The sequence below is a fragment of the Triplophysa dalaica genome, chromosome 23 (assembly GCF_015846415.1).
Source record: "Triplophysa dalaica isolate WHDGS20190420 chromosome 23, ASM1584641v1, whole genome shotgun sequence".
NCBI lineage: Eukaryota > Metazoa > Chordata > Actinopteri > Cypriniformes > Nemacheilidae > Triplophysa > Triplophysa dalaica.
In genome coordinates, this window is record NC_079564.1 from 3,894,787 (window position 1) to 3,920,036 (window position 25,250).

Consider the following 25,250-nt stretch of genomic DNA (forward strand, 5'->3'; position numbering starts at 1 on the left):
AACGTTTTCGAACTTGGGTTTATTTTTATTTAACTGTAAAATAAATAAAAAACTTTAGCACGATTATCCATTAGCATTCTTATGGCAGTTTTGTGCATTTATATATAGACATAACGGTCATGATGTGTCAACAACAAATCTGCAAAACAAATGACAAGAACCAAAATAAAACCATACGCATTACAAACAACGTTGACTACACAGAAAAACAGACCTTTCTCTGGCACTTATAGTTTCCTCAAACAAAGTTTCATGTGTGTGTACAGTACAGTCGATACTAAGAAAAAGAAAGACAGAAAGAAAAGTGGGATTTTAAACTTGAATTGCATTAAACATCAAGTCATTGATCAGCACATGGTTTTACTGCATAGGGACTTGATAGTTCTTTCCACCTTACTCATAAATACTCATTTTAAGTGTTAAATATTAATAAATAACGTTTCAATCATCATTTACAGCATAATTTCCATTACACCAACAATTATGAACACCCAAACTTAAATCCAAGTGAAGGAATTTTGCGCTCTGCAATAAATAAATAACTCCAAAATAAACAGCCAAAAGGGGAGGGTCATTTGGTTTTGAACACCTCCAACATTCATTTTGACATGTTTAAAACATTCAGTTATACCCCTTGTTCTATTGGCAACCAGTAGTGTGCGACAACTGAAAGACAGAAGGCACCATAGACAGATAGGAAACCATTTCTGTCTGCATTTAGAGGGGTGTTGTGAGGTTTGGGGGGCGTGATGTTCAAACTTAAAAATACAGGAAAGCTGGGCTCATATGCCACAAGACAAAATTTGTTTTATAAATGAGGAATAAACAGTTGTAACATGCTCCGAATACTGCGATTATTACTAAATAAACCCCAACACATCCCCCTCCCCGTAGAGGCCATTATGGTATAGCCCATAATCTGATCCGGTCCAGCTCATCCGCAGGCCCCGTTCAGACACCAGATGGCGTAGTTGTAGGTCTAGCTAAAGTATACTTTATCATAGTGTGCGTGCAGAAGCTTAGTGTGATACACAAGGCGGAATTCACAGTATCCTTCTGAACGAGAGATGATCCACTGCCCTCCATTGTCACTGTGTCCATCCATTATCTCCAACTATCCACCCTTCCCTCGCCCTCCAACAGCACACATTTAGGTCACACCCCTGCTTTCTGGTTCCGCTCTTGAATCTGTTAATGTGGCCCACACGTCCAAAGACTTCCAATGTGCCTCCATTAACTCCTACTCAAGTCTCTGACAGCGACGTCACTTGACACGAACATCCTGGCAAACATCACTCGGCCTCTGCTTTACTGTCCTTCCTGGTCATACCTGCAAATGTGCAAAGATAATAGAGGTGTGGTCACTTTTTGAACGCAGTACTGCTTATAACCACTAGTGGGCAGGTTTACCCAAAACAAAGGGGGACAGAATTGTGAATGTACCTTTCTGCAAGGTTTAATACTTATCAAGTTCACCCAATCATTAACTTACCCTCATGTCATTACAAACCTGTATGACTTACTTCTACAGAACATAAAAGAAGATATTTTAAGAAATGGCTCTGTGGTTTTGTGTCCATACAATAAAAGGGGTAAAAGGGGTCCAGAGTAAGTTCTTCAAAATAAATAAATGTCATATAACGTAATGACATGAAGGTGTATAATAGGTGAATAAATGATGAAGAATTCTCATTTCTAGATGAACCATCCCTTTAATATACCTTCTGTTAATGTTCATCATTGATTTATTTTTGACTGGATTTAAAACTATTGCTACCTTTGGAAGAATTATTAGACCAAAACATGAAATGCCCAAAAACATAACACTGCAATTCCCAACTGTACATAGGAACTTTCTGCATTAAGCAAGACCTCCAAAACAGCCTCATGCATTAAACCATTAAAGGTCCAGCTCAGAGCCAAATGTCTTTTGATCTATGCATACAATTTGCAATATTAGTAGCATCACATCTGCTACTTAAAATTCATAACACAATTTCTGAGAAGCGATTCGTATTCAGTGTTATAAATTCACAGCCAGACACAGCACACAGTAACCTCTCAAATGTGTTTACTGCAAAGACGAGACAGTGTCTCATATCCAACTATCTGTCTATGGTTTGGAAATCTGTCAAACCTTTAGGTGCATTAATAGATGGCAGTAAATGGTTAGTGCAGGGGTCAGGGCTCAAAATCACAGGGAAATGTTTATCTCAGTGTCACTGTAGATAAAAGCATCTGCCAAATGCATAAATATAATGTAAATGTCGTCTTCCTGTATTATCAACTGTAAAGCAGAACTCCTCTGAGATGTGCTTGTGTCTGCATATTTATATGTGTGTGCTAAAGTACTGAGAGGACACCATGTGTGTAGCTGAAGGACGGCATGCGTCAGCAGACACAGTCCTGTATCGGGAGGGGCTTTGATGCACGGCAAGTGTCTCAAGTGTCCCATTCATCAAAATCATAGGCGGTGAAATGTGGGCGTGCACGCACACGCAGGCCATGTTATGTCTATAGCCCATTTGATTCAAAACATACGTCTGGCTCTGCAGAAACAAAAAGCATGTTAGCATCTCTCATCTCATAAGCATTGATAAGCACGCCAGCAAGGCTCATCCCCATGAGCAGCATGCAGCGCAGTACCTGTGGTACGGGCGAGAAGGTGAAGAATCCTGAAGGAAATGAGCTTTAAGGATGCTGGGCATTTATACCTGCAGGGTTGAGCACAAGTGCCTGAAGGATATCTGACAAAGAGACGATTCCCACAATGCTGCAGTTCTCGTCCACCACCACCAGTCTGTGCACCTGATGGACGACAGACAGACAGCAGCAGCGTAAGGATATCGATCAAGGAGTTAGAATGTAAAGATCTCTAGAAATTTTCATTTGAAGCTGTAGAAAAGCACCTGTGTGCCCTAAGTAGTTCTATATATATATTACAAAGATCTTCCATGTGTGTTCGTGAAGGTCCAGCTTATGAAATTAAGCGGTATCTAGTGGTGAGGTTGCAAATTGCAACCAACGGCTCACTCCACCACTCCTCCCTCTCTTTTGTAGCACTGTGGTGGCTGACACGGGACTAAAATGTCGCCAGGTTTTCACTTCTTTGTTGAAGGAGATAACATATTGAAGGAATGCGCCGTTTAGAGCAGTTTGTCTGTGCTACTGTAGAAACAACAAGGCGAATTCCATCCGAGGGGACCCGCGGTGTATGTATATAGAAATAACTCATTCTTGGGTAATAAAAACATAACGTATTATCTAAGGTCTTTATTCACCTCTGAAGACATAGTTATGTATATTATATTGCATTTCTGTAACAGATCCTCCAAAAAATGACACAGCATCTTTAAAGCATGGCCCACCTCTGCCTTCACTATCCGATCTACTATCATCTCCAGCGTTTCGAATCTGTTGCACTTCATGACCCCTTCAAAATACTGTGACCTGTGCATGAGTGCCTGGGTCACACTGATGTCCAGATTGTTGTACGTCTTTTCAGCAGCAAGATTCTAAAAAAAAAACACACACACACACACACACCATTGAGTGTGAAAAATACAAACCAACGAAGTAAAATGATTAAAAGTATTAAACAAAAATAAATGCACAATATACTTACAATGACATCAAATTTGGAATAAATATCTACAACTTTTCCTGAAAAAAAATAAAGCTTGCATGAGAAAAGGTTTCATGAAAAAGGCATACACAGGTCCTTTGTCCTTCTCTCTGTGTGGATTGCAAAATAGGTCCTTAAATCTTACCTGACTCATCCACCACGGGCAGTGCAGACACCCTTCTCTCCACAAAGATGTTGAGCGCTTTGATGATTGGCGTGTCAGGGTGAATAAAGGCAATGTTGCAGTAGGTCCCGATGCTCAGCTCTTCAAGTGTCTGCTTCATAAAAGCCGGCTTTGGCATCTCACACACCTGAGAAATACAAACACAAATCAATTAATCTACTGAAAACTGGATGGATTGGATTTCTGCACTGTGCCATTTAACAATGGTTCTTTTTTGTTTCAAGTTATAAATGTGTTCTTAGCAAAATACTATAGTATTTTTTTAACAAGCATTTATTTTCCCAGTCGATAAAATGACACACAAACATTAAAATTCAACCTTTGAAACTGAACTTACAAACAGCTGGAGGAATTTAAGGATTCTCTTGTGTGTCAAAATGTAAAGTGCATTCCCACTGACAGGGTCGATGACGGGCAGCCGGTGGATCTTGTTTTTGATCAGTGAATACACAGCATCAAAGATGCTGAAACATACAAGATAAACAAACCCAGAGAAATTCAATATTACCGCAGTGACCCGAGCAACACAAAGAGGACTTCAGAAGAACCTTGAGCTCTCCTACTGAGTACTGCCCTCGCAAACTTTCAAGAAGATGTACCATGAATTATTTAGTGCAATAAAATTATAAGCAAACATCCCAACACAGACAGCACTAGATAAATATACTCTCAAAGCCTCAACTGGGAAGACAAAAAGATCCTCTTCAACACACTTTATAACTATGGAAAGTCTTAAAAAAGGAAAGAGAATAATTACCATTGAAGTTTATATAACAACTAAATTAACTTGCTTACCTTGCATCCGGAAATATGTTCACTAAAGGTTTAAATGTTTCTTGTAGATAAAGCTCTGTCGCAAGAAATAAAAAGACAATCAGTAAATTATACAGGAAACATTGACATGTGCGATTAATCGCATCCCCAAAAAAAATTTGTGCTTAGGTCTTTGCCTTATATTTCTTCATATATTTATGCTTATATATAATTTAAATTATAAATAAATATATACATGAAAATATTTCCTTACTATATACATGTTTGTTTACATGTTTAGAAATACAAAATAAATATGCACAGTGCACAGACATATATTGCGTAAACGCAAACGTTTATTCTGGATGCGATTAATCGTTGAAAAGCACTAATTGAAAAAAATCCTCTGTAAGGGTTTCTCACCTCTCCACGTCTCAATCTTGTGCTCCTCAAGCTCATAAATTTGTACCTGAACCAAAACAAGAGACAATTATTTAAATACAGCCCTATTAACCAAATGAACTTGCTGCGAGAACTCTTAGTTAGTAAATTAGGATTTACAAAACAGTGTTTTATTTCTAGTGCTGTTGTTGCTGCTGTTTAAAAAAACAATAACCTCAAATGCATGCGTTACATTTATTATAAAGCACAACCTTTTCTAACGTATTGCTTTGATAAAAGTGTAGCCATGACCCTCGTAAGGATGCTGATGAAATAAAAATGACAAAGCAGGCGGCGTCCCACCAGAGCTCCAATTAACATGAGGCATCGTGCTGCTGATGCAGGTATAATGTCTAAACCCACATGACTAATCACTGAGGGAGACATGAAAAGAGTACACACGGGTCCATGCTTCCATATGTGAACTAATGATGACTGCAGGTGTGAGCGTAATCAGTGCGTGAAAAAGACCAATGGGAGAAGAAACTGGGTTAATGCTGATTTGTTAGAGGCTTTGGAAAGGAATACTGAAAACACTTTTTGCGGTTCTATAGTAGCATGATTGTATCTCCGCTTTGACCCGCCTCTCTGAAACGCAAAATATTTTTTACAAAAGCTTATCGCTCTGAAAAGGGAGGTGTGCTATGATTGGCCAGTTAACAAGTGCGTGGTGTTTGGGACGAATACTGCAATCGTGTGACGGAAATGTAACGCCTTTACCATATTTGGAACAGCAGGTTCCATAGCAATTGTACTGACAGGTTCGCCCACCATACTTGCGTATACATTTGGGCGGTCTTAGTCAAATCACACCATGAACTGACGTAGATTTGTGGGGGTGTGGTTACACGTGGCGTTTCAGGCTGCTCTGGGTAAGCATTCGCTTTTAGATAGATGCATCTTTTATTCCGACACTTTACTTTTTTCAATTTTACGTATCTAATACAACCTGGGCAACCTATAATATGCCAAAGACGCAGAAAAACACGTATTTGCACTATATGACCCCATTAACCATTGTGGACCATTGTGTAATTTTTAGCGGCATCTAGCGGTGAGGTTGTAAATTACAACCAATGGCTCACTCCACCCCTCCTTTTCAAAGCACTACGGTGGCAGACACAGAACTTAGTCTTCAATTTTTCCTTCTTTGCTGAATGAGGTAATGTATTTAGGAAATTCGCTCTGTAGAGCAGTTTATCCGTTTAGGGCTACTGTAGAAACAACTTGGTGAATTCCATGTAAGGGGACCAACGGTGTATGCTGATAGAAATAGTTCCTTCTAAGGTAATAAGAACATAAAGCTTGATTATGTAAAAGGTTTATACACCTCTGAAGACATCGTCATGTATATTATATTGCATTTCTGTCAATAGATCTTCCAAAAAAAGTACACATAGCACCTTTAAAAAACCTTTTTTTAGTAACCATGGAATTGAATCAAGCCAATTTTCATGTCACGCCTGTGTAAATGAGGATGACAGTTATATAATATTGCAGACGCAGCATATTCAGATGAAGTAATAAAGCCACAGCTGTGCAGAAAGATGCTGTATAGCTTCTTCAACTGTTCCTGTCTCCGCGGAAACGTCGGATGCTGCTTTATCCAGAGTGCTTACTGTGTTTCTCTGTTCTTACTCATCATGAGTCTATATTTGAGAGCAAAACGCTAAACAAGGTTCAAGAGCTAATGAATACTCATGAGCTTGAAGATTTATGATGAATCTCAGACTGTGAACTCATCATAAATGCATCAATTATGAAGTTATTCTGCTGTACTGTAGCATTTTCATTCAAGCAAAATAATTCATTTCCTTGTTGTTTCCATTTAAGCTCTTCAAAGTCTTTATGCCATCATTGACACAAAAGCGACAATGTTTGGTGTTTCTGGAAAGTTCTGCTTATTTTTGGAGCTCTGAGAGTGTTCCAGAATGTAGACATGCTGGGATGTTGCAGGTTTTTTTACATCACCTGAGGCCGAGAGCTACAAACAGTTCAACAACAGCATTTATTGTACATTTTCTACTCTATATGATGGGAGAAGACCACTGTAAGGTCAGAAACAAACTCAAGTATGCAAAGCAGATGCTTGGTGAACTTGTGCAACATTTACATACAATCCTCGCAGGGAGTATGTTCTGTCAAAAAACATAGCAAGACGTACCACCGGTGATTTGTAGTATCTGTGAAGAATATTGATGAAGTCTGTGATGGTTAACATGCCTGCAAAATAAAAAGAAGGAAATATTTAGATTTTGATGTCAAGAGAATCCATTCGGGACAACACGTAAACACAAGAGGATATTTGTACACATTGAAATGAGGTGAGAGGGAGAACTTGGGGCTTCCGATTACAGTTTGCCTTCTCGGAGTAAAGTGGTGTTCTTTGAGCTTGGACTAGTTCCCTACAGGGGTGGCGGTGTGCCAGCTGTGAGCTAAAGCGGAGTGTGGAGGGGAGGTATGACACAAACCCAGATCTCAACCCAGAGGCACCGAAAAACGGTACCGAAAACGGTACTTAAAGGGACACGTGTAATTCATGTGATTGTTGAGGCAACATTTGTCAGGTCTTAACTCCTCCAAACAGAGTGCCACTGGCTTGCTCGAGTTCTTTGTTTTAAAATGTAAATACGGGACAATCGCGCTCACAATGCGCACTGACATTCTCTGTCTTCCCGGCGTGTCTACGGCACACCAAAGCTTATAGTGGAGCTACTGCAAGGGAATTACGGTGCTACCCATCAACTTATCCTTTACATAAATGTAACTTATCTTAAAGCTGCCCGTGCGCTTTGGAAAGGAGAAGAAAACGACCCAACAGGTGGTTTCGCTGCCTTCTTTTGACTTGACGTAAAAATACGAATGTGAAATATGAAAAAGTAAAAAATAATGTTTGTATTTTGGGTGGTATAGCAGATCGGATTTATATAGGTTTAGCTTAGACTGGCTGGTGGAAAGCCATTCCCGGGACATCTGTGCCATCTGAAAGGGTGTGTTCAAGCTCCAGACTGTCACAAAAACATGTAACCATGTTACTTTATTAAATAAAAACTAATGATGTCGCATGCAAAGGCGTATGCGGTTTACAAACGCGACTTCTGGAGGAGGCAGCCTTCAAAATGAGACGCAGCATGTATTTTTTAATTCAAATTTACTATTAAAATCTTATCGGTTAACGGTTAATGTTCAGATAACGAGTTTTGGTTCTCGGTTAGGGACCGAAATGAGTATCCCTAGGTTGAATCATTTGTAAATATAATGTCATTTATGAAATTAAAAGACATATTTATATATAATATATTCCCAAAAAACTTCAAAATGATTTGCTGCATCCGGGTTACCGTGTGTTATTAGTTTTAAAGGTTGTTATATGGGAATAAAAATAGCTGCAAATGTCACGACTGGCCAATCAGAATCAAGCCTTGTAATAAAGCATCATACATGTATACAAATTAATGATGATGGCTTCTTAACAAGATGGTTGGATTTATAATAACAAGACAGATCCGGCGGACTAAATATAGACATTGTGGATTAGTCAGTTTTGGAGAAGAGAGTATTTGAGAGAGGCACTCATACAGTTACGATGCAATCACTAACTGGTCATGAAGTGTGCAGGTGTACTTATATCTGTTCCTATCGAGCTGACCCACATGAGAAGAGAAATGAGAGGGAAGGGTTGTGCTTCTCCAAAAGCCGTGGCAGAGAGATTGTTTGATTTGCATCCGTTCTTTCATCATTTACTCATCCTCTTGTTATTTGATATACAAGATATTTTGAAAAACGTTGAAACCAAACAAAATTCCCCCCCCATCGACTTCAACTGTATGGACACAAAACCACTGAGATATTTCTGTTCCACAGAAGAAAAGCTGTGTATGTTTTGAAAAACATGAGGGTGAATCGAATTCTTTGGGGGGTGAACTTTGCCTTTAAACAGAATTATTAAATTACAAATTAAGTTCATCAAATCTTAAAAGGGAAGCACAGCTTCATCTTATTCCCCTGACCAAAGTCAAGATGCTTCAACTGGTGACATCACAGGTGTTCATGAGCAGGTGTTGGACTCATCAGTGTCTCTGTGGTTGGGTTAAGCAGACAGAGACCTCTGAGGAGATCTCAAAGGGTGGGTTTTCACAACCTGATAATTACCATCAGTGCCCACGCCTCCACCTGCACCTCTCTTTCTCTCTCGCGCTCTACTGTACAATTTCCACCTTATTTATTAATACGCGAGAAATTCTGTCCTGGATCTGCAGCAAGTGAGTCAGCACTTATGTGCACTTAAATGGCCTGTTTATCCACACTGAGAGGCTTACAGAGACCACAGTAGACCAGAACAGATCAGTAGCCTCAGGAACCCAAACAAATCGAGCAAAACAGTCAATTTAAACAGCACATTTAAGCACAGCTGGCTACACCAAGCAGGGAACATGAGTCTTTATGAGGCTGAGATTAGATTTCAAAAGGCATTATCTTTAAAAGATATCCGACACAGTGTTTAATAGCGACCTGTTGATGGTGTATGTTTTGGAGAGCTGTATCCTGTATTTTGTGTGTTCTATTGTCCCTCTAGAGAGGACAGATACAGTGCTGATTATGATTGCATCAGAGGATGTCTATTTACAGTCAGATATTTGATATTCAATGGAAAGAGATGCTGGGTTTGGCACTCTGGATGGGATGAGTGAGATATTCATGCGTCCTCGATGACTCATTCGATCCATGTGGCTGGTGTTGAAGAGGTCTCCCACCATGACTTTTTAAAAATGAAAGCACAATATTAATATATCAAGACTTATGGCTTATAGAGATTTGGAGATCAGGGGTACAGTAAATGATTTAGTCGTGATGATATATTCTAGGAAATTCTGACCCTATTTACTCGCTCTCAAAAACAAATGAGATTTGAGATCTACAGTATGGTGGTGAACCAAGCGAGTTACTTTAAAACGTTTTCTTGAACAACTTTTACAAAACATCCTCATCTTCGATGCATAAAAGAACACCATGTGATGTTGGAACGACCTAATGCTGAATAAATAACAGCATTTAATTTACTTTAAAATTTAAAAATAAATAGTATTCCAATATTGGAGCAAGCAATAAATATAAAAATGTTAACAAATTTTACTTGACATATTAACATTCATTTAGAAATGGTATGCAATGTAGAAACATGCATTTTAAAATGTACTTTAAAAAGTAGGGCTGCACAATATATCGAAATATCTCAAATGGTTTGCAATAACTCCATATTTTCCAAGAGTAATATTATCAAAGTTTTAAGTTAGTGCAGAGTGACTGTACCTGATGTGTGGAAGATTATCAATATTTAGAATGAATGCAAAACATGCAATTTTATGTTTTAAATTGATCTTGATATAGTTTAAACTGATTTTACTGACTCAAAGAATTACGGTATCGCACATCACATCATAGAGCAACTTATTACTTACATATATTGCACTTTTCCCTTTAAAAGCATTATATTCTAACAATTAACAATGTGTGGGCGAAGAAAAGTATTACCAAATGATATCCACAATTTAATGAAATCCAAATATGCAACTAAATATATTTTACTTTAGTAACGCCACATTACGACTAATCATGCTGTGTTTTTATATGATTTCTATGATAAAATGTGTCATTTCCATCAAATTCTTTCGTAGAAAGTCCTGAATGTTTTACCTGCTAATTCGGCTTCACACAGTAAGAACGCTCACACTCTGGTCAGCAAACGCAGCTATTTTGGGCAGGTTTTGTCATGGTAACAGATAAGACTCTGTGGAGGGTGACAAGGAGGATCATCTCCTGTCTGAATCTCTTCTAGGCCACAGAGATCTGGATGTATATGTAACACCCCCCTAGAGAGAACGCCAGAGAGCAGCTCCACTTACAACCCTCGGTTTAGGAATTTACCGATAAGGATAACGCGATTGGAGTCTGATAAGATGAAAGTAACCGATGGGTATTGAGAATTTCAGTAGCCATAATGCCTCTTTCCTTGAGATTTATCAGATCAGATTATCCTTCCTACAAAATCACCCCTTGCCACATAGATTAATACTTTTTTTTGGAATTCCTCAATATAATATACATACCAACGAAACTCTGTTTTTTGGTCTCCCAAAGGGGGGCGGCTCGTACTCCATTGGCCACCAAGGCAAAAAATGCCTTTTTAACCTGAAAACAGAAAAAACATTTGAAATGTTATATATTATTTCAGTTCTTGTTTTTGCACCAATATGCATGAATTTAAAAAAACGACAGGTAAAAAGTAGCAGGTAGGGGGCGCTGTTTACTCCAAACATCTGAGATTTAATTGAACATGCAGTATGCATATACGTATATCTCATATATATCTCAGGGTCTTTACACAAGAATGCAAACACACACAATTTAACATTAAAGGAGGGGTGTCCGATTTCTCTTAGCCGTTGTTGATGTTCAAATAACCAAAACAGACACACCCCTACCCCCATCTTTCGCTTTCGTCAGCGCTCGGCTCGACTAATGTCTGTCCTGTGCACTGTACACCTTACTGCTGATTGGCTACAAGGTTGTTTTGGTACTTGGCCCGACTTTGTCAAAACAAGCGTTATTCAGAATTCAGACCGTAGGGAATTAATAGATTCTTCCCTTATGTTAAATGTCACCATATATTGCATGGTATGAAAACACACTGAACCTAAGGCGACCTAAGTAAAAAAAATCTTCTACATCTTAGATTCCAACCTGAAGAGTTTGGGTTGTTCCATTCAAATGCTGCCGATATTGCCATGGAGCTAAAAAAAGCATTAAGCATTGCTTCTCAAAGGCATTCATAATAGATCATGCAGCTTCTTTTCTCCCTCCTTGGGTGATGTTCCCGCTCAACTCAAGATTATTAAACATTAATCGAGCCATGGCTAGAAACATAATGAAATGGTCCCCAGGGCAGACTACCCTGATATATGGAAACAGTGTTGAATGGGGTGAAAGCTCTGGCAGCTGGTATATCACCGCTACGAGTCGCTGATCAACAATAGAAGCTATCTTCCGTCCACAACAATTCCACTGGCAAAGGTTTTATCAAATATTAAAGAGTAGTGTGATGAGGCCGTGGTCCCTGCACCTATGGACACCATTTCGGGGGGACCTGTCATAAATTTCTACTCATGGAGGAGTTTCTGACAGCATGTAAGATTAGAAAGGCGCTGATGTGTTATAGGATGAAGCGATGTGTGAACTGCAACGTGGTTGATGACGAAGAAAACGTGCAAATAGAGACAGAGAGAAAACAAACAGGGTGGATAAATGCAGGATCACAGATTAAAAAATGGCTTTTGTTTAAATAATGTACTATTCTCGCACACATGCCTTTCAGAAAGAATGAGGTGAGGATAACAGTGTGTGGTTGACTTTGAAAACATTCATGCTTGTATAGATCAAAGTGAGATTGGAAGACACCCACCAGTGTCTGTTTTTCCCCACATTTGACTTGATAGAAAATTTTGGTTGTATTGCCTAGTCCAAATGAAGAAGCAATAACAGGCCCTCATAACTTTAAGTATCATCATGTCTTATGCAGATGTTTCATAAGAGAGTTAGACGTTTGTTCAAATTAAGTAGACTATAAGCAATATTACATAACATAAGTTTCTTAGCAAACCACTAATAATAATAATAAAATTGCATATCCTCTTCCATTTCCTAGAAAACCCAACTTTATAACCTAACTTTGTTGAATGTGCATTTTGTAAGTCATACATCTCTAATGTCAGACCTCTTACCTGCAAAGTTGTGTCAAAGACCACAAGCTTGGAGCTGGTAGGAACGATGTCATAGCACTTATGTGACTTCATAAAACGCATGTAAATGTCACTCTCGGACTGATCAACCGCTGTAAAAACACCAAGAAAAAAACAGCAACAGTCAATTTGAATCCATCTGTAAATGTTGTCTGTAAGGTCTGTGCTAACATACTGTGAAAGGGTTACGTAAATAATTCCTTCATATTTAAACATTCATATTGCTTATCAGAATTAATAAACATTGGTATGTTTTCTAGCTCATATATTACGGTTGCTAGAAAAAGCCTGGGATGCCCTTACAAGCTTTTTTTTTCTTTGTGTAGATTTATCCCCACCATTATCATAACTAATAGCGATTTAGCCTATTTGGGGTCTGACAACCGTGATACAAATGGATGACCTAAACCCACTGAACTGTTTTGATCACTCGCATTGTGCCTTTCAGCGGCATCCAACTTAATGTCGCCAGTTGCCATGGTAATTCTTACAGTTGTATTATTAGACACTGAACAGTTTCCTCTGAAGCAGTCTAGACTAAAAACAATAGCGAAATATCTTGCTGCGCTTCTTAAGATGCAGTTAAGTAGCAGCAATCATGCATCTTCCTCAAGACTCTATACACCTCGCAAGCTCAACAAACATCAATCTTGGAGCCAAGTGAAGAAACAAGCCTTTATTGACAGTAATGTATTGACAGTAATGTCCACAGCTGTGTGTGTGCATCTTGACAGACAGTTTCCACCCACTTCAGGTGACAAGCAATGACTGCTTTTGGTGTATGTTAACATTTGACTCACAGCTCTGCCCACATGTTATAGATTTTCTGCACTTTACGGACCCAAAGACTTCTTCCACTATAGCAAAGACAGGTGACTCACTCACAGTTGAATAAAAGCTTGGGGTTCAAAGTATTTTGGACCATCTTAGAGCTGTTTAACGCTCTTCAAATCACTATTGTGAGTGAGCTACGTCTAGCATTAGCTCATGGAAACACTCCGAATTAAAGCAGTACGGTTGAGCTGCGGGTCATGGGGAACTTTTCTGAAGGGGATTTGGTGCTTAAAAAAATACAACAACACAGACTCACTATAACACCTCTATCTAGGCTAATCGTTTTTTAGTAAAATCATCCTCAAATCAGCCCAAACAATTGCAAAAGAAAGCTATTTAGAAAGCCTGAGCGTTTGGATTAGCTACAAACAGAGGCATGACACTTTGGCCAACGTCCACCGTGGCTATTCAAAGATCTGAATGACTGCAGAATGAATCTTTTGTTGCGGAAAACACTTTCACATGCTATTAAAATGATGCGCCAGGCTCCGCTGGACTGCTCTACGACTGCATATTCCAAACCAATGCTTTCAGACATCCTCATGACGGTACTTCAAAAACTAGTACGCGCTATTAATACTTCAAAAAGTACACCGCTCTGTGGATGACCTTAGTCTGGGAACGCTATGCTAGCCTGCAGTAAAAAGCCCAGTAACAACAGCTAAAAACTGTTGTGCTGATGTGAATGATTAATAAGCATTTTAAGGCTTCTCCAAACTAGCCGCCCTCACCGTAACCTCCAAACACCTGGCTGCGGTTTTACAGCACAGGTATATGACTGGTTGTGTGGTGTAAAGAAGCGTGGGAGTTTTAGGGACTGAACTGCAATCGCTTTGGGGAAAACCCCAACCCCTGTGTGAAATTGCAGTTCTGCAGGCTGAACCTGCTCTCTGTTGAGCTCTGGAAGGTCTCTGCTCTGATGTGTCTAATGCTTTCCTAAAAAGATACAACAGTTACAGCACAGCTGTAATAAGCCTTTATAAATAACAGTAAGACCAGCAGTGCCAGCTCGCAGTATGGCATGCTGGCTTTATACTGCTGGAAAAACCTTGCCGGAGGCAAAGGACTCTGGAGGAAAATGTCTGCCATGAAAACCGTTTTGGGGCTGGTCTGTACCCTACCCTGTCGTGTGGCATTCCTTGTTAGGTTTAGTTGTTATTATGTGATTAACTCTTACTTAGACCTACTGCTGTAAAAAGTTAAATGGTTACCTTCCAATCTAAAAAGATGTGCTTTTAAAGCTGCTGTATGCTAATCCACGCCACTAGTGGCACAAAATGGATCTGCAAATTATGAACAATATCGTTTTGTACTGTTTGACCATATCAGTACACCGCTGATGCAAAATACCGCCTTAAAATACTGTCTAACAAGTTATCTATCATGTCATAGGGATATTCAACTAGTATCTCACCTACAGAAACAAGGGGTTAACAACAACGAAACATTATTTGAATTAATCTCAAAATCTTCACTAAACTGAACACTATTATTGATTCTTACGCAAGTGTGGCAAAGGTCAAACACTCTCCTCGAAGGTGTTCAATATTTAACCGCATCAATAATATATACAGTTGGGCATTACCCTCACCACTCAGTGACTCCTCCTTTGCGTGGGTGAGATGTCTAGAGCCAATAGCATCATCTGACGCTTCTACAACCAACAGGTTAGAAATGACGACTGGGGATCCCGAAACATTATAAGGAATCCCGCTGTGCGGTTCAATGAATCAAGCATCTCGACGCACCAAATCAAAATGATACCCTACTGTGTCCCAGAAACAACCAGCCCTCAAACACAAAATCAGCATCGTATGGTTATACCAGACTTAAATTATAAAGGGGATTTAAACGCAATACGCGATCTGTTAACACTATCAGAGTGAATAAACAATAGCACAGGTGAAGTCGGTAGAAACAGCACAATGTCAAGACAACACACCCAACCGGTTCAGAAAACGAAGGCGAATCACAAGCAAGTTGGCATTTCATCATCAAGGCCATACAGATTTCTCCAGAAGGCTTACCTTCATCCTCGAGATCGAGTTTCTCCAGCATGTCTTCAGATAAACCGCGAACCTGTGAACCAGAGGCAAGGGACAGAGTCAAGAATGGAGCGATCTCAAACTGCCCTCCCCTCGCGCCGTCCACACACCCTCAAACACACACTGGCACGGCAGACGGTGAGGAGACCAGTGAGATCGGAAGTTGGCTGCCTGCCGGGTGCTTGTCAGAGTTTAATAAAAGGTACAGTAGAGAACACGCGCAGCCGCTAAAGTTCCAAATCGGAAATAGAACTGTTACAATGTATCACACAGGAAAAATGAAACTGTTACAATGTGTCATCCGCGAATCGCTCTACGCGCGTTTTCTTTGATAATCAACGATTTACCAGAACCTGTTCCGCGCGGTACCGACTCAAACCAAAGGCGAATTTTAAATGCACACGATTTTTTTTCCGAGACTCATCGAGTCACTCTTCGCAGGCGTGTTCTCCGATTGTGTGTACCCGTACATCCAATGTTAAGTCAGTCGTGGGAGACCCACCCCCTTCGCTCCTTTACAAATGGACTGTTCCAGTTTGCTGCAGTCGCGAGCTGTCACCGGTCTGATTGAGTGTTTAAATCAAACGTTTCGCGATCTCGCTTATTATTATGAGCATCAGACAACGCAGTCCTGAGGGAGAATGGAGTCAGCGTGTTTAAACCTGACGAAAATGCGTCAGCGCGTTAACATTACACTATGGGCAAGTAAAATGTCTGAGAGCGTGACATCAATTCATCTGTAAAAATGCACGAGCCAAATAAGGGATCAAATTATATTATTTCAAAGAAACATTTTACAAGGCAAATATATTTACAGATTCAGAAGTGTTACAAGTCATCCTATCTTCCGTTTATATAAGAAAGTGTGTCATTTGTTATTAGGAAATCCTAATATGGTCAATAATTACTATTTTCCCGACAGGCATGAACAAGCACCCATAGTCAAGAACCCTGAATAAATCATTTATAATAAATAAAACGTGTGACGTGTCTGTGTACATATATTGTTAACCATAAATGATCCTAAATGTTACTAGTTTTAATTATTGATCTAAATAACCTGATAAGTAGCATTACAAGGCTTTTATCTTTATTTTCTGACTTGTGTGAAGACTTTAAAGATCTTATTTTTAAAAGATGTGTTCTTCCTTGTTATTTCTAATTATCATTGCACATTAATTTCTCCATAAATACCATTACGTTTAAAAGAAATGTACAGAACTATTATTCCAGAATGTGCATGCATAATGCATCTCTGTCTCTCTGGCCTGAAAACACACCGAAACTCATAAAGACTGAATTTAAATAGGAACCGATCAGACATACAGTAGCTATTGTAAAAAAATGTTCTAAGACTCAAATAATTACAGATGCTCTAGCTGAAATGCTGTGACATATGTGTTATACAAATGCCTAATAGCTCTTTTTCAGGGCAGCATCTGGTGTGGAGGGTAATTAGTGTAGAAATGTGTTCAAATTCCTGCTTGTTGAATCATTGGGCGTGGCTGTCCAACAAGAGCCCTCGTGAGAAGAACAATCCACCCCTAACATGCATCAATGGTCAACAACTTCGGGTCACAGAGAGAATAAAATTTAAATCCGTGCAAAACATCCAAGTAACAGGGTCGTTTTTAATAAACAGTAACTCATGGAAACGACGAACCTTGCCAGAGAGCGAGAGATGTGAAGTTAATTTAACACTCAAGAGGGAAGTCTAATGGTGTCTTACGAGCAGTAACACTGATCATCCGTATTGACTGCCAGATCCACTCGGTAACCAATCGATGGGATGTGAGAGGAGAATTGTTGAGAGGTGAGAGGTTTTCCCAGGTTGTTAAAGATAGAAATGATTGCACTGTTTGGCGTGGAACCTGCTTAAACTTACAAAGCAGCCTCTTGTTTTCCTTTTGTCAGAGAAGACTGGATACATAGATCATTGTTTGGTGGAAAGAGGGATTGTGGATATTTTTGCAAAACCATGATAAAGGAATATCTGTGGTCATCGTGATGCAGCAAGCTGAAGCAGTGTGGGTCAGTGATGTCAGCAGTGTTGAAAAAGTAAATGTGTCAGAGGGGTAGAAAGTGACGCAAGGATATGATAAGCGTGAGTAGTTGATAAGACATCTGCTGAGTGTAGCCTTGGACCTGCTCTTAGATTAGCGGGCAGGAGGCAAGGACAACATCACTGCAGATGGTGACTGCTGTATTGATTTTGGCATGTGAATGTGATAAATGGTCAGTGGGTTTGTGCTGCAAGAATCAGATCTATCAACAGGGTGAGTGTTATCAAGGTGCAGCCATGTAAGGACTCTTTTTAGGAATGTTAAAGGAACAAAAATAAGGAAGACATTTCTTATGATTTAAATTTTCTTCAAATAATGCAATGCATTGCTAACAAACAAAAGTTGCTTTTTTAAAGCACATATTTTTCAGTGAGCAAATTAAAATGCTAAATGGTTATTTTTAAATAAAAAGCAAATTAAAGCTTTTAGATCAGTTAACAGATATAAAAATGACATTTAAATAAAATACTTACATTTTAAAAGCGTGTTTCTGTGAAATGTTCATGTAAAATTCATTCGTGTCTGCTAAATCCTAAATAATCTTTCTGGACAACAGACCAAAAATTCTGATGACTCATGTACATTCAGGAGGAAATAAGTCATCACAGAACCGAAAACAGATTTTAAGCCGTAATGTTCCATCATGCTCTTAGCTATTATTTGTGCGTATAAAACTCTTTGTATCACTTGAAGAAGAAGAAAGTGGTACTTCTCGCTCTAAAGAGCAGGTTTCACTCACCACTCGTGAGGTAGATATAGGTGCCGAGCAGGAACCTGGTGGTGGTTTTGCGAAAGGGGGGATCTGGTGCTGTCTGGTATCAAGGGGTGAGGATAAGGAACGGTGCACTGTGTCATGTTGACCGACTTCCACGAGAAATGACGGAGTCTGCTTGGTCAATTGTGTTGGAGTGGTGGGTGATGAGGAGATCCCAGACCCTGCAAAAACAGAAAGATCTGATCAATTCAAGAGTTTAACACTTAAGGTCTTTGCACATGAAGTCCAAAATGTATGTTTTCGGATTTTTTGTTTTTTTGTATTTGGCTCTCGTTTGTACGGAGTCTCTGAATTGTTATAAAAGGCCGCTCAGAATGCTTGACGGTTATGAAAAATGCAGAAAATCGAACCCGGGCCAATTTTTTATGACGGACGAAAATATTGGAGGCAGAGTGTAAATGTGATTGACAAAACGTGAGGTCGTATTTATTTTTAATGTGTGGATATTTCGGACGCAAATTTCGGACTCAATGTGCAAAGGGCTTTATCCTGACTTCTCAATCCTAGTTTTAAGTTAACATGTAATTCAACTTTACACTATTTAACTGATGGATCCGATCCATTACACATAACTAATGCATGTTTCTGATCCATATTTATTCAAGATCGCTTTCCCGCTCATTCTCCTTCACAACTCCTTCCTAGTGGAACATTCTTCCCAACTTAGTCCGTTCAACAACATGTCTCACAACATTCAATAAACTACTGGAAACCTATCTCTTCTGTGAATATTTGACAGAAAAAAAAGAAAAAAACTTTCTTTCTCTCAACAGGTTTTGTTCTGGCTTTTGTGGAAGCTAGTGACTTGGTATCAGCACCTATTGTATTTTTATTCCTGTATGACATATCGCTTTATTGCACCCTGAACTTTCTGTTTGGCGCGTCTGCTAAATGACTAAATGTAAATGTAAGATAAGCTTGTTTTCTTTAGGATTAACTTACATTCTCTTTATTTTGAATCCACTCCTTTGAAACTTACTGCATTCTGGTATGTAAAGCCCGTATTTTAGAAAAGTTCTTGAACAAGAGTTCTGCTCAACATTTAAATGTTCATGAAATATTCTGGATTTCACACAATAGCAAATGGGGGTAGAGTGGTTTTACCATTCGCTATTTTCAAATGTCTGTATCTTGTTCTTTGCTCCATAAGGATGATTTACATCCAACCATCACTTAAAGTATAGAAACACCTGTCGTTACTCTGATCCCCGCCTGCAGAAATAGAAGGGGCCACAAGGCCTGAACCGCAGGCAGTGTGGAGAGCAGAGTTTTATCACCTCATTTCACACTTCATCTGCTATTGCAGGCAGCAGATTTCATGCAGTGTTTCCTGCAGGCTTTGCCCTGTATACTGCAGTCAGTTTACAGAAAACATTTCAAAAGAAAAGACTAGCATAACAGCCATCAAGCACTGCAGCGATCTAACCCTTCTATATTGTTTATTCGGCTACACGATTCTTCCGATGGATGTCAAACTCCCAAAAATGACACATTTCTCAAATTTCCCTGAAGTGCTCTTCACACCAGTAGCCTGAGTAATTGGCCTGTCTGTTTTGGATACATTCTGCACGTTCACTGGCCGTTAAATTATAAATCAATCTGGTTGTGGTCCTTCTAATCAGATTTTGCTAATTTCTCCATCATCCCTTATTTTGAACGTGAACCAGTTCTGGGTTATGTCCTCTTCACCCGCTGGATTCGGTTCCACAGCCTTGGGGAATAAGCTTGTTCTCACAGAGTGTTGTGAAGAGGAAACTTATTGAGTTTCTGCTTTGATGAGTTGATAAGAGAGTGAAATGTAGCCCTGCCTGCAGAGTCCGAGATGCCATCAGAAAGCCAATGAGGTATGAATCTATCTATCTATCCATCCATCCATCCATCCATCTAAATATCTATCTATCCATCTATTCATCCATCCCAGTCGATGGATTGATGAGCATCTGACAACTTATTAAGAGAATCGTAAGCGTTTATCACGCCAGAAAGAACGATCAGAAAATCCATTACAGATATGCAAAGAGAAATGATTAACAAGTATACCCCGCTCCCACAATGGCAATGGCAATGGCAATGGCAATTTATTTATATAGCACTATTTACTACAACCAGAGTTGACCAATGTGCTTTACAATACAATAACTAAAAACAACAGTAACACACAAGAGTAAAACAAGAATACATTTTGACATACACCAAAGTCGCTGCACAAGCCATTATCTTCTCCCAGCCGAAAACACATGGCTGCTGAATGAGTAAAAAGCTGATTTTATTGCAGTCAAGCATCGGCACAGCAAAACATGCTACATAAAAGGAATACAAAGAATGGGAGGAGGAACACGATGAGAGCTGAAATAAGCAAGTGTTTGTGATGATGTCATCAAGATGGCGGCTCCTCCCTCTCAAATACATCTCTCCTTCTCTGCCCATCTCCCCGCATCCACAGGGAGTCTTAATTCTCATCTACCTCACATATCCACAGAGATCATTCACCATCAAGACCACAGAATCACGTGATAGCTGTAGCAAACAGGATGTGAGTGCTGTGGTTTTCTCTCGTATTTCATTCAAATGATGACATCATGCCTACCGAACAACATAATCTTTTCTAAGGCTTCAGAGTGAGATGAAGGGGTGTGAGGCTCCAAAATATGTTATTAACACATCTTTTCAAAGCAAAAGAACCACTGTTGGGTTGTATTTGAAAATGTTACATATAGCTAATTTTTCCACAGTAATGCAAAACAAAGGTTAATTATTTTTATTTAGGATTTTAAAATGCTTTACTTATATTTGTTACTTTTTATTTCCTTATTTTAATTTATTTGCCCTAAAAACGTCAGTTTATGCCATTTGAAACAAACTATTACTTTCAGTGTATAGAATATAAAATTTGAATTTGTGTCTTTAGCAAGATTTTTGTACAGTCCCTGCTCAGCTGAACAGAATCCACCCACATGCCACACAAACAGGGATTATCGAATTAAAATTTACTCCTGAGAAATACAAGTGCGACATTATGAAGCCACATCACTATTCAAATCATTTTAACACAATTATAGAATATAATCACATCAAAACACAGCTAGAAACAGGCCTGCTCCGACTCATCACATCCCTAATGCCGTGTTATGGAAGATAACCAAAACCTTATTATGTTTAATTCCAACATTTTTTGCCAGGTAAATAGCAAACTAATTTTCCTCAAATGTGATTGTTCGTGGCATTCTTTATTGTTCTATTATTCTGATGTGGGTTTGTCATAAACCGCCTGGACTGTGAATCAAATTTAAAACCTCTGCGGTCGATTTAGTGTCTGAATTGAGGAGTCAAATTCATTTTGAGAAATGGGAGAGAAGGCCACAGATATCTCTGACTGCCGTTTAGCTCCGCTAGCTTAACCCATACACACTCGTCATCCTCCAAAAAATTAGATTTTGTTTCAAATGTTAGAAAATTGCTTTAAACACATTAAATATAAAGAATGTAGACCAGTATTATGTATTATGAAGATCAATATTGTTTATGAAATTAATTTGAGTTTAAGAAGAGAATGATAAACACTGCTGCCTGCTGTTCCTATGCTGTCACCATGACCTCCATTGATGTTAAGCCTGTAGATAAAGGTTAACAAACTTCATCCTCGGTGATTGATGACCCCTGACCCAGTGTCAGACTGACTAACCAAACCCCTCCTAAGCGCTAACGCTTCAATTAAAAGGTTTCCAAACAAAATGTATGTCTACTGACTACAGGGAAACGGTTTTGTCTTAAGCTTTCAAGACTTTTATTCAAAATAAAACACAGTTAAAAAACTTTGTTAGTTCACAAAGAACTATTGATTGACTATGGTGTGAAATATTAATGTTACAGGTGTTAGTGATATAAAAGTCTATGCCACAAGATTTTACAAAAAGACCTGAATAGTCAAATCAACCAGCATTAACCTCATGATTTGCCTCTCTCTCTCTCTGTCTGTCTCTTTATTCGAGCTATAACCAACTTTTGCATGTCAGATGTATAAACACACTGTGCATTGTGTGCTGTTTAAAACGTTTCAATAACAAGAGTTAATAGTTAATAGAGTTCATTTCAGATTTTTTCAAAAATCTTGTTTTTTTATTGTGCAATTAATATAAATAAAACTGCAGTTTGGCTGTCTTATTAATTAATAATAACTCAAAAACACAGCTAACGAACACAATAAAACATTATAAAAACATATTTTCAAATTACATGTGTTACGATTTGTAATGATGTTGTTTTGCTGTTCACATGTGACTGAAGATTATATCCAGACGCAGTGCTTGTTCCGGTCTGGGGCAGATATCATCAGACATCCACGAGGACAAGGACATTTTTAGGTAATACCTTCACTCTACATAAAGCAGTGCAGAATTTTCTTAAAATACACAATGCAGATAGATATGTGGGTCCTATTAAAATTCCAAGGGCAGTTCTGCATCAGTTACCGCCTCCTATATGTATATGTGCAGAACTGCATATGGTGAGAAATAAGAACGAAATAAGAATGCCACCTAAATGCTTTATGTTAGCATTTGTGTTTAAATTAGCTCGCTAAATTACTACTGACTAACAGGTAAAAAAATTGTCATTAATTTCACTAAATCTTGACAATTATGTATAAATAATTATATTTGGATTTTTTGTTATGGTTCATTTGAAATTAAATAATTGTTTTGAAGCAAAGATGGTTTGAAAGACCATTATTGCTCATAAAATACAGAAAGAAATGAATGTCATGTCATTTGTCGAGTGTGATATCACCAACACTTCCAATCTGTGTGAACCACCTGGTTAAAAACAATTCTGCCATCATTAACACAAGCGCATGTTGTTCCTAGCCTGTGTCAGGTTTCTTTCTTCTGAGAATCACAATTGGACATGAATCTGATAACAAGAAGTGTGACTTTCATTGTCTGAAAAAGCAGCATACACTCTTTACAATAGTCTTGTGTTCCACAGAAAGACTGAAAGTTACTAGTTTGAACTGACATGAATATGAGTTAATAAAGACAGGACAGAACATTTTTGTGTGAACTATCACTTTAAGATGAAAAATCATATGTCATTTAAAGGCCGTGTATGTGTGTAAGACCAAATTTGCAGTAACAATCCCTTATTAGCCCTTTGCCAGCACTGAAAGATCGTTTTTATATTTTAATGAGTCCCACTGAAACTCACTCTCAGCAGACTATAAATAACAAATCCCATTTATAGTACCATAGGACCAACCTTCCACACTCTTTAAACTAAACACTGATAGGAAACAAAACATCCGATTTATAGACAATCCTCACAGCGGATTTACCGATTTGTTGCTGCATATTTCAGACATTTTTGTAACCAGGCAAATTCAATTCACAGTCTGGAATAAATCCAAGATCCAGGGGTGAAAGGATATCTTCACACGAGAAAGTCAGCTTTTCCTATCTACTGTATAATGAAAACATGAAAGCCTCTGGTCTTCCGGTGTCCTGTTATCGTTTGCAGGGAGTGTCACACCCAGCTCGCAAAAACTGGGCTATTTAGATGAGAAGCCTCAGTTACTAGTGATTTACATCTAATGAAATTTACCAGAAGAGGGTTTTAATGGTCTTGTACTATAGGAAATACCATTTCTCATGGTCTGAGAGCTTTGGTTAAGCAGACAAATGATATGTGTATCAGTTATCTAAACGCATTTGCCTACTGGTTTAAGTGTTGATGTAAGAGTAAAGGTAAAAAACCATTAAGGTTTTGACATTTATTTATCAAAAGCAGTAAGATTCCTATATTTACATGCTGAAAAATATGATTGAACTTCCATCTTACTGTTTCCCAGAAGGCTGTGGGGCTCTGACTGGCACCTCCCTTTTCTCCCCTCCTTGTCATTGCGCTTTTTGGTCCCTCTGATGCTACTAAAACGTTTCATGGGTGATTATGCTGTTCCCATAGTATGGAAAGACTAGTATGTGTGTATCCTAGGTTATGGGTCTCTTCCCTGGTCCTGGATGTGTTTATCCAGCCATGATTCACACCACCAACAGGTGATTCTGAATGGAAGCGTGCAGCTCGAAAAACTACATGAGAGATTTTTGTTTCCAAAAAATGAAGCACCATGGAAAGTTTACCAAAAAATAAGAAATTTCTCAACTTCTTTTTCTTCTTCTTGTCTTTCGCAGAGGATTTTGTATGCGTTTCAGAGCTCAGATTCAGTAGCAACTCCTCAAGATCCTCAGACTTTCAGGTGCAGCTGTGGGAGCGTGTGAGAGAAACTCTCTCTGTGTGTGTGTGCCTTCCAAACAGCTTGTGTGACAGTGAAACTGTAAAAGGAAACCGACCCATGCCTGGTGAGGCATTGCTAATGATTGGCTAACAGAAGTAAACCCTGCCCACTCATGCATTATGTCCTTTCACATACATTAAGTTCAGTGCATCTGTGTCAGTGTGTGTGTAAAGCTTTGTGCTTCTTAAATGTTTCACGTTATAATGCTTTATAACATACTAGAAATAAAAAACAGTGAAATCGTCTAAATGACTGAAATTAAATACAATGTCAAAATGAAAACATGTTAATTTCATGTCATGCTATGTTACTCATCAGTAACAACTTTAAGAAAAGGCCAAAAAATGTATAATTTTTTTAAGTCTTGTTAAACTAAAATGAATTCAGCACCATGGGAAAACATTTCTGTTGAATGCACAATGTGATCTTATTACTGTTCACATATTTT

The 25,250-nt window shown here is 38.7% G+C and overlaps 1 protein-coding gene across 6 annotated transcripts in view; it reads right to left on the bottom strand.

The window, feature by feature from the left end:
• The window catches only part of prkag2a (protein kinase, AMP-activated, gamma 2 non-catalytic subunit a), a 40,399-nt gene continuing 15,149 nt past the window's right edge, over positions 1 to 25,250 (bottom strand). For 3 of the 6 annotated variants that reach the window (XM_056739072.1, XM_056739075.1, XM_056739076.1), the window contains exons 4-16: positions 18,481 to 18,677; positions 15,661 to 15,712; positions 12,782 to 12,891; positions 11,111 to 11,192; positions 7,168 to 7,226; positions 4,986 to 5,031; positions 4,605 to 4,659; positions 4,147 to 4,273; positions 3,771 to 3,936; positions 3,626 to 3,663; positions 3,369 to 3,515; positions 2,715 to 2,808; positions 1 to 1,330 (exon numbers count right to left, since the gene is read on the bottom strand). In XM_056739072.1, coding sequence (XP_056595050.1) covers positions 1,293 to 1,330; positions 2,715 to 2,808; positions 3,369 to 3,515; positions 3,626 to 3,663; positions 3,771 to 3,936; positions 4,147 to 4,273; positions 4,605 to 4,659; positions 4,986 to 5,031; positions 7,168 to 7,226; positions 11,111 to 11,192; positions 12,782 to 12,891; positions 15,661 to 15,712; positions 18,481 to 18,677 — 1,211 coding nt within the window. In that variant the 3' untranslated portion in view covers positions 1 to 1,292. Of the gene's footprint in view, positions 2,550 to 2,646; positions 2,809 to 3,368; positions 3,516 to 3,625; positions 3,664 to 3,770; positions 3,937 to 4,146; positions 4,274 to 4,604; positions 4,660 to 4,985; positions 5,032 to 7,167; positions 7,227 to 11,110; positions 11,193 to 12,781; positions 12,892 to 15,660; positions 15,713 to 18,480; positions 18,678 to 24,348; positions 24,789 to 25,250 lie in introns of those variants that run through there. The other 3 variants (XM_056739077.1, XM_056739074.1, XM_056739073.1) reach the window with 3 other exon arrangements.